The sequence below is a fragment of the Thalassophryne amazonica genome, chromosome 2 (genome assembly GCF_902500255.1).
Source record: "Thalassophryne amazonica chromosome 2, fThaAma1.1, whole genome shotgun sequence".
NCBI lineage: Eukaryota > Metazoa > Chordata > Actinopteri > Batrachoidiformes > Batrachoididae > Thalassophryne > Thalassophryne amazonica.
In genome coordinates, this window is record NC_047104.1 from 156,828,049 (window position 1) to 156,840,963 (window position 12,915).

At 47.5% G+C, this 12,915-nt stretch overlaps 1 protein-coding gene across 8 annotated transcripts in view; it reads left to right on the forward strand.

Moving 5' to 3' along the window:
• The window catches only part of neo1a (neogenin 1a), a 189,956-nt gene that overhangs the window by 28,535 nt on the left and 148,506 nt on the right, over nt 1-12,915 (forward strand). For all 8 annotated transcript variants that reach the window (XM_034159883.1, XM_034159902.1, XM_034159925.1 and 5 more), the window contains exon 3: nt 4,041-4,177. In XM_034159883.1, the coding sequence (XP_034015774.1) occupies nt 4,041-4,177 (137 nt within the window). The remainder of the gene's footprint in view (nt 1-4,040; nt 4,178-12,915) is intronic.

The following is a 12,915-nucleotide window of genomic DNA, read 5'->3' on the forward strand; positions in this document are numbered from 1 at the left end:
ATGAGATTTTAAGCCAAAACCTCCTTCCATCAGTGAGAGCATTGAAGATGCAACGTGGCTGGGTCTTCCAGCATGACAATGATCTCAAACACACCGCTCAGGCAACAAAGGAGTGGCTCCATAAAAAGCATTTCAAGGTTTCAACTTTTGTAATTGATCAAATACTTATTTTCCACCATAATTTACAAATAAAGTCTTTAAAAATCCTACAATGTGATTTCCTGGATTTTTTTTCTCATTTTGTCTCTCATAGTTGAAGTGTACCTATGATGAAAATTACAGACACTCTCATCTTTCTAAGTAGGAGAACTTGCACAGTCAGGGACTGACTCAATACATTTTGGCCCCACTGTATTTAAGAGAACATATATTGTAAAACCATTCACACTGTGATATAATACAGTCACTGCTCAAAAAATGAAAACTGGCATGTTATTAATTTAAGGTCATATCACTCTCCTCTACATTACGATACATAAGTTATAAACAGATCTGATGGATAAACATGATGAAGGAGGAACTCTGAGTAGAGTCGCTACTTCTTTGCATCAGTAGAAGCCATCTGAGGGGGTTTGGGCAAAGTCTTCGAGGGGCATCCAGCTGGGAGGAGGACCTGGGGAATACCCAGGACATGCTGGACCGTTATATTTCCTACGTGTTCATAGGAACAACTCAGGAACCCCCAGGAATATAAGGTTGGGATGAGCTGCCTGGTCTGCTGCCACCATGACCCAGATCTGCGTAAGCAGTAATTGAATGAATACAAATAGGCCACTATAAATGAATGAGTAATTGTGGTGTTTTCTGTGTTGAAGATGATTGAATCAAAACAAAGAAATGCATACCCCAAACAGTTCACGGGGTCTGACTTTTATACTTGTACATGTCTGCAGTCTTACAGTACAGTTACTACCCTGATTTCCAATGTGCAAAATACAGTCGCTATCAGAAACTGCTAAACTTCCTTTTGACCTTGACAGATCACATTGCATGTGCTCAATAAACCAATTTGCTTGTTCACCTACCACAATTTTTGAACATCCCAAATTACATATTCATGACGGCAAACGTTAAATGGAGAATGCATGTGATTTTGAAAGACTCATTCGTAGTAGTCAGTCAGTGCTCAGGTTGCACATTTGTTTACAGGTGGTGGGGCTTTGTAAAAGTTATTGCAATTAAATATTTTAATTGCTTGACAGCTGTAGGTTTTATACATGCGACCCTTCAGTCAATCCGGCCCTATGTGCTTCATTGCATTAATATTTTGAGGTTAATATCCTCATTTGGTAACAGTTTAGGAACAGTAGTAAAGGTTGTAAACTGAGATTAAACCAAGCTTTGAATATCTCAGACCCACTCGAGCGTTGTGTGTGAGTGTTGTGTAATGCACATTACTGCTTCCCACCAAATCCACTCTGAGTCTAAGTTCCATCTGTGCAGAAATGCAAAAACACTTTAAAATCTCTGAATGCAAAAAAAACAACACAACCTACCCCCATTTTTCAGTTGGCAAGAAGAAACCCATTTCTGCAGGAATCACTCACTCAGGTCAAGGACGATGGTTCCAGGTAACAGGAAGCTGCAGTGTCGGTCAGTTACACACAGCTGTGGTCGGTGCTGCTTTAGTTTTACAGTATAAGCAGTGATGGAATAGTGGTGACAGCCAGAGTTTTGATGACAGCACAGACAGACGGGCAGATGGTCTGCAGGGCCAGTGCTGCCAAAACCCAGAACCATTTGGGGGGGCACAAATGGACACCCTCACTAGTCAGCAGTTTGTTTAAAACTAAATCAGCCTGCAGCATCGGCTTGTTTTCTTCATGGCACCATTTGCTCTCTTTCTCTCTGTGTGTGTGTGTGTGTGTGTGTGTGTGTGTGTGTGTGTGTGTGTGTGTGTGTGTGTGTGTGTGTGTGTGTGTGTGTGTGTGTGTGTGTGTGTGTGTGTGTGTGTGTGTGTGTGTGTGTGTGTGTGTGTGTGTGTGTGTGTGTGTGTGTGTGTGTGTGTGTCCTCATGCCAAACCTTTGTGTGCTGATCTGATCTTTGTAGTATAGTTGTTGCTGTGGCCTTTGTTAGACTTTCATCTTACTCAGACTTTCATCCTCTCCTCTGGGCCTGTGGGGATAAACAAAGTTGGGACTTTTAAATTTGGGGTTTGTCACAGGTGGAACAATTCAGGGTCTACACAGGGCGTTACATTGTTAAGTTTAATGTTAACAGTTGAAAATATTAATATTAATTGGAGACCCCGGGACTTGACATGCTCATATCTGATCATTACCAGCCCTCCTCAATCAAATCATCCTGTAAACTGAACGGTTTCTGTTTTCCTGTCTGTTGCTCACATTTATCAGAATCAAAAGAATCAGAATGAGAAGTTTATTGCCATTGCCAGTGAACAGGATTCACAGACTAGGAATTTGCTTCGGTACAATGGTGCAACATTAAGAAGAGATAAAATGCTAGGATAAAATATAACATATGTGTCAAAATAAGATAAAATATAAGATAAAAAAAGAAATATGAAATATGAAAGGCTGTGTGCAACAGAAGAACAGAGAAACAGAAAAAACAGTGCAGTGGGAGGAGTGCAATTAAAAACCAAAGTACATTGTCTAAAGTGACCCGTGATAAAATGATAAAGTGACAGAGTTAAGCTTAAGGTGACTGAGTTATGAGGTGTTCATGAGTCTAACGGCAGAGGGGAAGAAACTGTTCATATGGCGGGAGGTTCTGGTCCGGATGGACCGTAGCCTCCTGCCCGAGGGGAGTGGTTTGAACAGACCGTGAGCAGGGTGAGAAGGGTCAGCTCTTATCCAGGCTCTTATTCAGGCTCTTATCCAGGCTCTTATTCAGGGTCTTATCCAGGCTCTTATTCAGGCTCTTATTCAGGGTCTTATCCAGGCTCTTATTCAGGCTCTTATCCAGGCTCTTATTCAGGGTCTTATCCAGGCTCTTATCCAGGCTCTTATTCAGGGTCTTATCCAGGCTCTTATTCAGGGTTTTATCCAGGCTCTTATCCAGGCTCTTATTCAGGGTCTTATCCAGGCTCTTATCCAGAGTCACCACAGCGGATTGGGGTTTTTTTGGCACAAGTTTTATGCTGGATGCCCTTCCTGGTGCAACTCCACTCTTACATAAAGAAACACACACACGGCCCCTGGTCTTGCAAAGAGGTCTCCCATGCGAGTACTAACAGGACCCACTCTGCTTAGCTCCTGAGAGCTGACAGGATCAGGCTGGCACAGAGTGGACCAGCTCCACAGCTGTGTCTGTAGTGTGACAGTTAATGAACAGACCCACCCGGGAACAGGCTGCAGAGCAGGAAGCTCATTGGATGACGAGCTGTCTCTATTGTCTGTCTACCAGCTGTAAATAGGCGCCGGCCTTCATTAGAGAGTAACCCATGTTGGACTGGCGTCCCATCCAGTGGCAGTTGTCAGCTCTTGTCCATGTGACGCTACAGAATCCATAGATAAGCATGGGCCCAGTGGGCCTCTGGGCCTATATGGGACTTACCTTATTCAAATGGAACTGCACTAAAGATGAAGAAGGTGATTGAAATCCACTGGGTAGGGTCACAAACTTAACTCTAAGGCTTTGGGACACCAAAGACCCACTGTGAGATCCATTACCTGAACCAAATGCAGAACTCCTTAAAGAGAGCATTGTGTCTGTGGATAATCATGGAAGTGTGGTGGTGTAGGAGTACTTTGTTGCTTCAGGGTCTGGGTGATTTGCACCCAGGAACACACACATTTTGCTTTCTACCAGAAAACAACATCTGGTCATCAGACTATGTTCAAGCAACTTCACGTCTGAACAAAGTGTTGTAGTTGCCTAGTGGAAGTTTTGATTTGAAGTTCATTGTGATGCTGTAGCAGGACCCCGAACCTGTGTTTCATATTTAACACCCCCATGCAGGTGGCGCGGTGTTGAGCAGCCTATAAACAATCAGACACAGCTGAGTTGTTGTGAGTTTGTCAAATCTGTTCTGGTCTGAATTAGTTGTAACAAAATGTTTTCTTTCTGTGTCCAGTGACGCTCGTTTGGAGGTGGTGGGAGGCGGTAGTCTCCAGATCACAAACCTCACCGAGGACGACACCGGCGTCTATACCTGCACGGCGGACAATGCCAATAGCACCATCGAGTCCCAGGCCCAGCTCACAGTACAAGGTACCCTCAGCAATGCCGCATGTGTTCTGTTCTTAGACCAGAGGGACGACTGGAGAGTGAAAATATGAGCATTTTAACATTTTAACTTTGTTGTTGAAGTGGGTAAAATTCAAACAACAAACATATCGACCATGAGAAGGTGCACAAAATAAAGGAACACACCTCACGGCTGTGTTCAGTCTAAAATTAGTACTGCATCAACAAGGGCAACGTCCGCTTTCATTTCTGTGTTGGCACACAAGAAAAAGACAAAACTCCAAGAAGACACTGTTTGGGTCACTAAAATATGTTCAAATGCTCATTGTCTGTGTAATATAACGAGACCAACACAGAGCTCAAGCTCCTGCTTACTGCACGTGTAACCCCCATTACAAATATGGTTCTAATAAATATGTGAATAAATACATAATTAAAATGTGCACTTAAAAACAGTTAAAAACTACATGATACATAAATAAATAGTGACTGCATAAATAATTCATAAGGTATTATTTTATTTAAAAAATAAATAGTAAAGAGAGAAACGTTAACCCAGAGCATGCCCCTCCCCCACCTGCCGAGGCCCAGTGCACCCGCAGCCAGCAGAGAGACGCAGAGCCGCGGTTTGCTATCAAAAACACTCAGAAAACTACTAAAGTTTGGTGAAAACGTAAAACCTGGCCTGTAAGGAGGAGGAGTGCACTCTGGTTTTTAAGTAGCCTTCCGGAGGCAATTTGGTGAGTTTTGTTTAAGGAATACCGCTTTTCTCAAAGTTTTCTGTTAAGTAGCTAACGTTAATATGCGTCTCTGATTAGCAGTTGTTGCTGCACTGGTTAAAAAGAGACACTTAAACCTCCGTCTGAGACTGAGGAGAGCAGAGAAACGGTAACTAAACATTATTTGCTCTTTTATTTTCTACTGTGAAGGTTACTCTGTAAATGTATTTTATGTGAAGAGAAACTTTATTTTTATGTAACTGTAAGCAGCTAGTTTACTGTTAAGAGACAGTTACCTCTGGTTACCCTAGCAACCGCAGCTTGTGAAGCGGCTTGATTTAGGTTTTATCCCAGATTTATTTTCTTTTGTACTAAGAGTTGGTTTTTTTGGCCTGTTTGGCAGGCCAGGTTTCTTACTCCACCCAAGAACCACCCCATTCCCTAGACTTGGACTCGGACCTGAGCTGACAGCAAGGCGAGCCACCCAACAGACAAATCCCTGGATCAGTCAACAGAGCTGCACAAGGTGCATGTGCTGCCGTTGAGCATCAGAACCTTACTCATTACCGGACAAAGGTTTGGGTAGAAACAAAACATTTAAAGAGACAAGTGAGACTTTACAAGCTTTTGGACATTTAGGAAAACTATTTATTTGATTTTGCTCTGCATTAACTATTGTCATTTGAATGTTTCTTGATGAATTGTTTTGTGTACTTTTAAGAGTACATACAGTGTCATTACAAAGTGACAAATACTGTTATGAAATTGATACAATCAAATAGTACAAACCTAAAACAAAGCTTAAATGTAAATTAAAGCAACATAAGCGGGATTTAGACGGGCTTATTGATCTTGTTATACGATTAGACAATCGGTTAGAAGAACGCCGTCGGGAACGAGACGAAGGGCGTGGCCGGGCACGCGCCGTCCCTCTCCCTTCCGGTTCCGACCGAGTTCCGCCCTCCCCACGCTCCACGGCCTCTACGCTCCGTATGGTTACAGCTCCCCCTGCTGATGAAGCTATGGACACGAGCAGGGCCACATTTAGGGCACCAGATAGACAGAGGAGGCTGGCCCGCGGAGCGTGCTTTGTTTGTGGCTCAATAGAGCATCAAGTGAGGGACTGCCCCGAGCGGTTAAAACACCAACGCCCGCCCCTAGAAACTGGGTTAGGGGTGGGTCAAAACATTCACGTGGGACATACCCATATTGCCACACGACTCCCAGTTACAATCCTTTATGAGGATTTAACCCTGAAGGCCCCAGCACTGGTGGACACGGGCTCTGAAGGGAATCTGTTAGACAGCAGATGGGCCAGGGAGGTAGGGCTCCCTCTGGTGGCGCTTACCTCGCCTGTGCAGGTGCGGGCACTAGATGGCTCCCTACTCCCTTTAATCACACATAAGACAGGAAATCACCGGGAGGAGATCGAGTTTTTTGTGACTCCTGCCACCTCCCGTGTGATTCTCGGTTTCCCTTGGATGTTAAAACACAATCCCCGGATCGATTGGCCGTCCGGGGTAGTGGTTCAGTGGAGCGAGACCTGCCATCGGGTATGTTTAGGTTCCTCGGTTCCTCCCGGTTCCCAGGCTAAGGAGGAGGTCAGAGTGCCGCCCAATCTAGGGACGGTGCCGGTGGAGTACCATGACCTGGTGGATGTGTTCAGTAAGGATCTGGCGCTCACCCTTCCCCCCCACCGTCCGTACGATTGTGCCATTGATTTGGTTCCAGGCGTTGAGTTCCCGTCCAGCAGGCTGTACAACCTCTCACGACCTGAGCGCAAATCAATGGAGACCTACATCCGGGACTCTTTAGCCGCCGGGTTGATCCGGAATTCCACCTCCCCGATGGGTGCAGGTTTCTTTTTTGTGGGTAAAAAAGACGGCGGACTTCGTCCATGCATTGATTATAGGGGGCTGAACGAAATCACGGTTCGTAATCGATACCCGTTGCCCTTGTTGGATTCAGTGTTCACGCCCCTGCATGGAGCCCAAATATTCACTAAGCTAGATCTTAGAAATGCGTATCACCTGGTTCGGATCCGGAAGGGAGACGAGTGGAAGACGGCATTTAACACCCCCTTAGGTCACTTTGTTCGGTCTCACAAACGCCCCCGCGACGTTCCAAGCATTAGTTAATGATGTCTTGCGGGATTTCCTGCACCGATTCGTCTTCGTATATCTAGACGATATACTCATCTTTTCTCCGGATCCTGAGACTCATGTCCGGCATGTACGTCAGGTCCTGCAACGGTTGTTGGAGAACCGGCTGTTTGTGAAGGGCGAGAAGTGTGAGTTTCACCGCACATCTTTGTCCTTCCTGGGGTTTATCATCTCCCCCAACTCCGTCGCTCCTGATCCGGCCAAGGTTGCGGCGGTGAGAGACTGGCCCCAACCCACTAGCCGTAGGAAGCTGCAACAGTTCCTCGGCTTTGCAAATTTCTACAGGAGGTTCATTAAGGGCTACAGTCAGGTAGTTAGCCCCCTGACAGCCCTGACCTCACCAAAAGTCCCCTTCACCTGGTCGGATCGTTGCGATGCCGCGTTCAAGGAGTTGAAACGGCGCTTCTCGTCTGCACCCGTTCTGGTGCAGCCCGATCCTAGTCGCCAGTTAGTGGTTGAAGTGGACGCCTCAGACTCAGGGATAGGAGCTGTGCTTTCCCAGAGCGGGAAGACCGATAAGGTCCTTCACCCGTGTGCCTATTTTTCCCGCAGGTTGACCCCGGCCGAACGGAACTATGACGTCGGCAATCAAGAACTCCTTGCGGTGAAAGAGGCTCTTGAAGAGTGGAGACATCTGTTGGAGGGAACGTCCGTGCCATTCACGGTTTTCACTGACCACCGGAACCTAGAGTATATCAGGACCGCCAAGCGGCTGAACCCCAGGCAAGCCCGCTGGTCACTGTTCTTCGGCCGTTTTGACTTCCGGATCACCTACCGTCCCGGGAGCAAGAACCAGAGATCAGATGCCTTGTCCCGGGTACATGAAGATGAAGTCAAAGCGGAGTTGTCGGATCCACCGGAACCCATCATCCCGGAGTCCACTATCGTGGCCACCCTCACCTGGGACGTAGAGAGAACCGTCCGGGAGGCCCTGGCACGAAGCCCGGACCCCGGAACTGGGCCGAAGAACAAACTATACGTCCCACCAGAAGCTAGGGCTGCAGTCCTGGACTTCTGTCACGGCTCCAAGCTCTCCTGTCATCCAGGGGTGCGAAGAACCGTGGCAGTTGTCCGGCAGCGCTTCTGGTGGGCGTCCCTAGAGGCCGACGTCCGGGATTATATCCAGGCCTGCACCACCTGCGCCAGGTGCAAGGCTGACCATCGCAGGGCATCAGGACTACTCCAGCCGCTGCCTGTGCCTCATCGCCCTGGTCCCACATCGGCCTGGATTTTGTCACGGGCCTCCCGCCGTCCCAGGGTAACACCACCATCCTCACGATAGTGGACCGATTCTCCAAGGCGGCCCACTTCGTGGCCCTCCCGAAGCTCCCAACAGCCCAGGAGACAGCGGACCTCCTGGTCCACCACGTCGTCCGGCTGCATGGGATTCCAACAGACATCGTCTACGATCGCGGTCCCCAGTTCTCCTCGCAAGTCTGGAGGAGCTTCTGCCGGGAACTGGGGGCCACGGTGAGTCTCTCGTCCGGGTACCACCCTCAGACCAACGGGCAAGCAGAACGGGTAAACCAGGAGGTGGAACAGGCCTTGCGCTGCGTGACTGCCGCGCACCCGGCGGCCTGGAGTACCCATTTGGCCTGGATCGAGTATGCCCATAACAGCCAGGTGTCTTCAGCCACCAGCCTCTCCCCTTTTGAGGTGTGTCTGGGGTATCAGCCCCCGTTGTTTCCGGTGGTTGAGGGAGAGGTCGGTGTGCCCTCGGTCCAGGCCCACCTACGGAAGTGCCGTCGGGTGTGGCGTGCCGCCCGTTCTGCTTTGCTAAAGGCCCGGACGAGGGCAAAAGCCCATGCAGACCGTCGGCGGACCCCGGCCCCTGCGTGTCGGCCAGGGCAGGAGGTGTGGTTATCCACAAAGGACATTCCCCTCAAAGTGGACTCCCCCAAGCTACAGGACCATTACATCGGCCCTTTCAAAATCCGTAAGGTCATCAGTCCAGCCGCAGTGAGGCTTCAGCTTCCGACCTCACTGCGGATCCATCCTGTGTTTCATGTGTCCCGAATCAAACCACATCACACCTCACCCCTCTGTGCTCCGGGTCCGGCGCCGCCTCCTGCCCGGATCATCGATGCCGAGCCGGCTTGGACGGTACGCCGGCTCTTGGATGTCCGTAGGATGGGCCGGGGCTTCCAGTATTTGGTGGACTGGGAGGGGTACGGTCCCGAAGAACGCTCCTGGGTGAAGAGGAGCTTCATCCTGGACCCGGCCCTCCCAGGAGGCGCCCGTTGAGGGGGGGGTCCTGTTGTGTGGGCCGCCAGAAGAGGAGGTACTGCTGGCCCACCACCAGAGGGCGCCCTGTCTGGAGTGCGGGCTCCAGGCACCAGAGGGCGCAGCCGCCTCACAGGAGCAGCCAGGGTGACAGCTGTCACGCATCACCTGCAACAGCTGTTACCAATCATCTGATCGGCAGGGGTACATCAGCAGGACGACGTCTCCACCTCTTTGCCGAGATATCGTTCTACCTGGAAGGTAACATTCTCGGCTAACTGTGTGACAGTAACCTTTTGTGACTTTTGTGCGTTGTATAACAGACTCCTTTTCCAACGAGAGGTGGAGGTAGTTTTCCTGCCGTGCGGATTGCTGGGTGCAAACGCGCCCACATTTAATTGTTTCTTTGTTCCTCGCCAGCAGTACCATGTCCGACACGCGGAGGCAGTGGCCACCTGGGAATTCGGGACTTGGCGGCTCCAGTATTCCCGGGGTCTGGTGGCGGAGGAAATCGTGTGGTTCCGGTTCTGCTTTGGACAGACGTCTCCTATCTTCGAGCCTGCCCACACGACACCTTTTGTGATTTGGCTTTTTGTCCATTGTTGTAATCTGTTGTATTTGTTGTGCCCATTCACAACAGTAAAGTGTTGTTATTTGACTTCCTCCATTGTCCGTTCATTTGCGCCCCCTGTTGTGGGTCCGTGTACCTACACTTTCCCAACAATAAGCTAGGTGTAAACTGCAAAAACATTAAAATAAAATGACCGGTCATACATGAAAACTAAACAGCTTTGAAACAAGAAAAAGAAACAAAGTAAAACCTTAACAGAACTTTATTTCAAATAGTGAGGTAAAAAAAAAAAGAGTTTTTATAAAGGAAACTTTTTAATTTTAAGTTAATATTAATTGTGTGTCTGTCATTGGTTGTATTAAATTTTGCCGGCTTTTCTATTTAAAAGTTCCTGTCTTTGGCTCTATCTTTGAATTGCACACCACTCCATTACGAATCTAGAACTGGTCCTAACCCATTCCCTTTGCCTAACAGCATAGGTGTTACACACGCAGTAGTTGAGTCAGAGAATAAAATGTCCACCTCACGTTCTTTGATATTTCCAGCACCTTTAACACCATCCAGCCTCGATGGCTGAAGGCAAAACTTGAGAATCTGCAGGTGGATGCTCCCCTGGTCACATGGATCACCAACTGTCTGACGGGGAGACCACAGTCCGTGAGGCTTCAGACCTGTGTGTCTGAGCATCTCATCAGCAATATCGCGACCCCCCAGGAAACTGTACTATCCTCCTTTCTTTTCACCACCTACACCACAGACTTTAAGTACTGCACTGAGCCATGTCATCTACTGATAGTTTCTTATGACACGGCCATAGTTGGGTGTGTGGAAACTGGTCAACCAGTGTCGGAACCTGGTTGACCAGTTTGTGAGGTGGTGTGGGGAGAATCACCTGTTTCTGACTGTGGCAAAGTCAAAGGAGATGGTGGTGGATTTCAGGAAGTGCATCAGTGGGGCTGATGTGGACATGGTCCCATCATGTAAGTATCTGGGCATCTACCTGGACAATAAAGTGAAGTGGGCTATGGACACAGAGGCTGTCTGCAAGAAGGGCCTGAGCCGGCTGTACTTCCTGAGGAGACTCAGATCCTTTAACGTGTGTAACAGGATGATCCAGATGTTCTGTCAGTCTACTTTGCTGTGGTCTGCTGGAGAGCAGGCAAACAGGCAGGGTCTGTTGTTGGCTCCAAACTTGCCAACCTGGAGGAGGTGAATGCCAGCTAAACTGTTGGCAGTTAAGGACAATGCCTCCCACCCACTCCATAAGATACGGGACGTTCTTTAGAGCAGCTTCAGCAACAGACTCATGTAACCACACTGCCTAAGGGAACGGTACAGGAGATCCTTCCTCCCCGGTGCCATCAGACTCTTTAATATATCTGCCTCTGCTGGACCTGCTGTGGTCTCTGATCTGGACTAAAAAGCTTCTATTTACTATTTATCTGTTGCACCCCACGTAACAATACCCCTGAATACATGTCTTATAACACAGTTGCTCCTTAATTATCACACACTCGTAATCTGTGACATCGGATCCACTGCACCTCTGTGTGTTTCTACTTCAGTCTTTTCCTTTTTGAGGTACCTGGCTGCTATTAATAGGGGGATTAATAAAGTTATCTACCTACATGCATACGTAATGCTCTGCAGCATTGAGATGTCTTATGACCGTTCACAGTCTCAGAAGTGTTGCTCAGACTGGAGTTGTCCTGTTTCATCTTTCCATGGGTACCTGCAGCAACACGCCCACACAGTTGCAGTGCGTAGGTGCACTGAACGGCTGCTAACACTACATTGTTCAGGTGTAGACAAGACTGAATGATTAGCTGGTGGTGTTTTTGTCACTTAAGTTCTGAAAGAGATAAACAAACCCACCCTCAAACATTTATCAACAACATAGCAAGATCATGGTGAACTCTAAGTAACACAGGTACTACCTGGAAATAAATGAGCTGTAAACTCAATAACTTAACGACTCATGGTCGAGGCTTACCTTAGCCGATTGCATTTTCATATATATGTGTGTGCATTTTTGCATGCCCCCCCCCCCCCCCCCCCCCACACACACACACATACATATATATGTGTGTGTGTGTGTCAGTATATACTGTATATAGACCTTAATCAGGGGTGGCCAAGTTCGGTCTTCGAGAGCCACCTTCCTGACACTCTTAGTTGTCTCCTTGCTCCAACAGCTCCAGCTTGGTACATATACAACCCCTGGCAATAATTATGGAATCACCGGCCTCGGAGGATGTTCATTCAATTGTTTAATTTTGTAGAAAAAAAGCAGATCACAGACATGACACAAAACTAAAGTCATTTCAAATGGCAACTTTCTGGCTTTAAGAAACACTATAAGCAATCAGGAAAAATAATTGTGGCAGTCAGTAACGGTTACTTTTTAGACTAAGCAGAGGGAAAAAAAAAAACACCTGCATCAAATCAGATCTGCTCGTTAGTCTGCATCTAAAAAGGAGTGATCACACCTTGGAGAGCTGTTGCACCAAGTGGACTGACATGAATCATGGCTCCAACACAAGAGATGTCAATTGAAACAAGGGAGAGGATTATCAAACTCTTAAAAGAGGGTAAATCATCACGCAATGTTGCAAAAGATGTTGGTTGTTCACAGTCAGCTGTATCTAAACTCTGGACCAAATACAAACAACATGGGAAGGTTGTTAAAGGCAAACATACTGGTAGACCAAGGAAGACATCAAAGCATCAAGACAGAAAACTTAAAGCAATATGTCTCAAAAATCAAAAATGCACAACAAAACAAATGAGGAACAAATGGGAGGAAACTGGAGTCAACGTCTGTGACCGAACTATAAGAAACCGCCTAAAGGAAATGGGATTTACATACAGAAAAGCTAAACGAAAGCCATCATTAACACCTAAACAGAAAAAAACAAGGTTACAATGGGCTAAGGAAAAGCAATCGTGGACTGTGGATGACTGGATGAAAGTCATATTCAGTGATGAATCTCGAATCTGCATTGGGCAAGGTGATGATGCTGGAACTTTTGTTTGGTGCCGTTCCAGTGAGATTTATAAAGATGACTGCCTGAAGAGAACATGTAA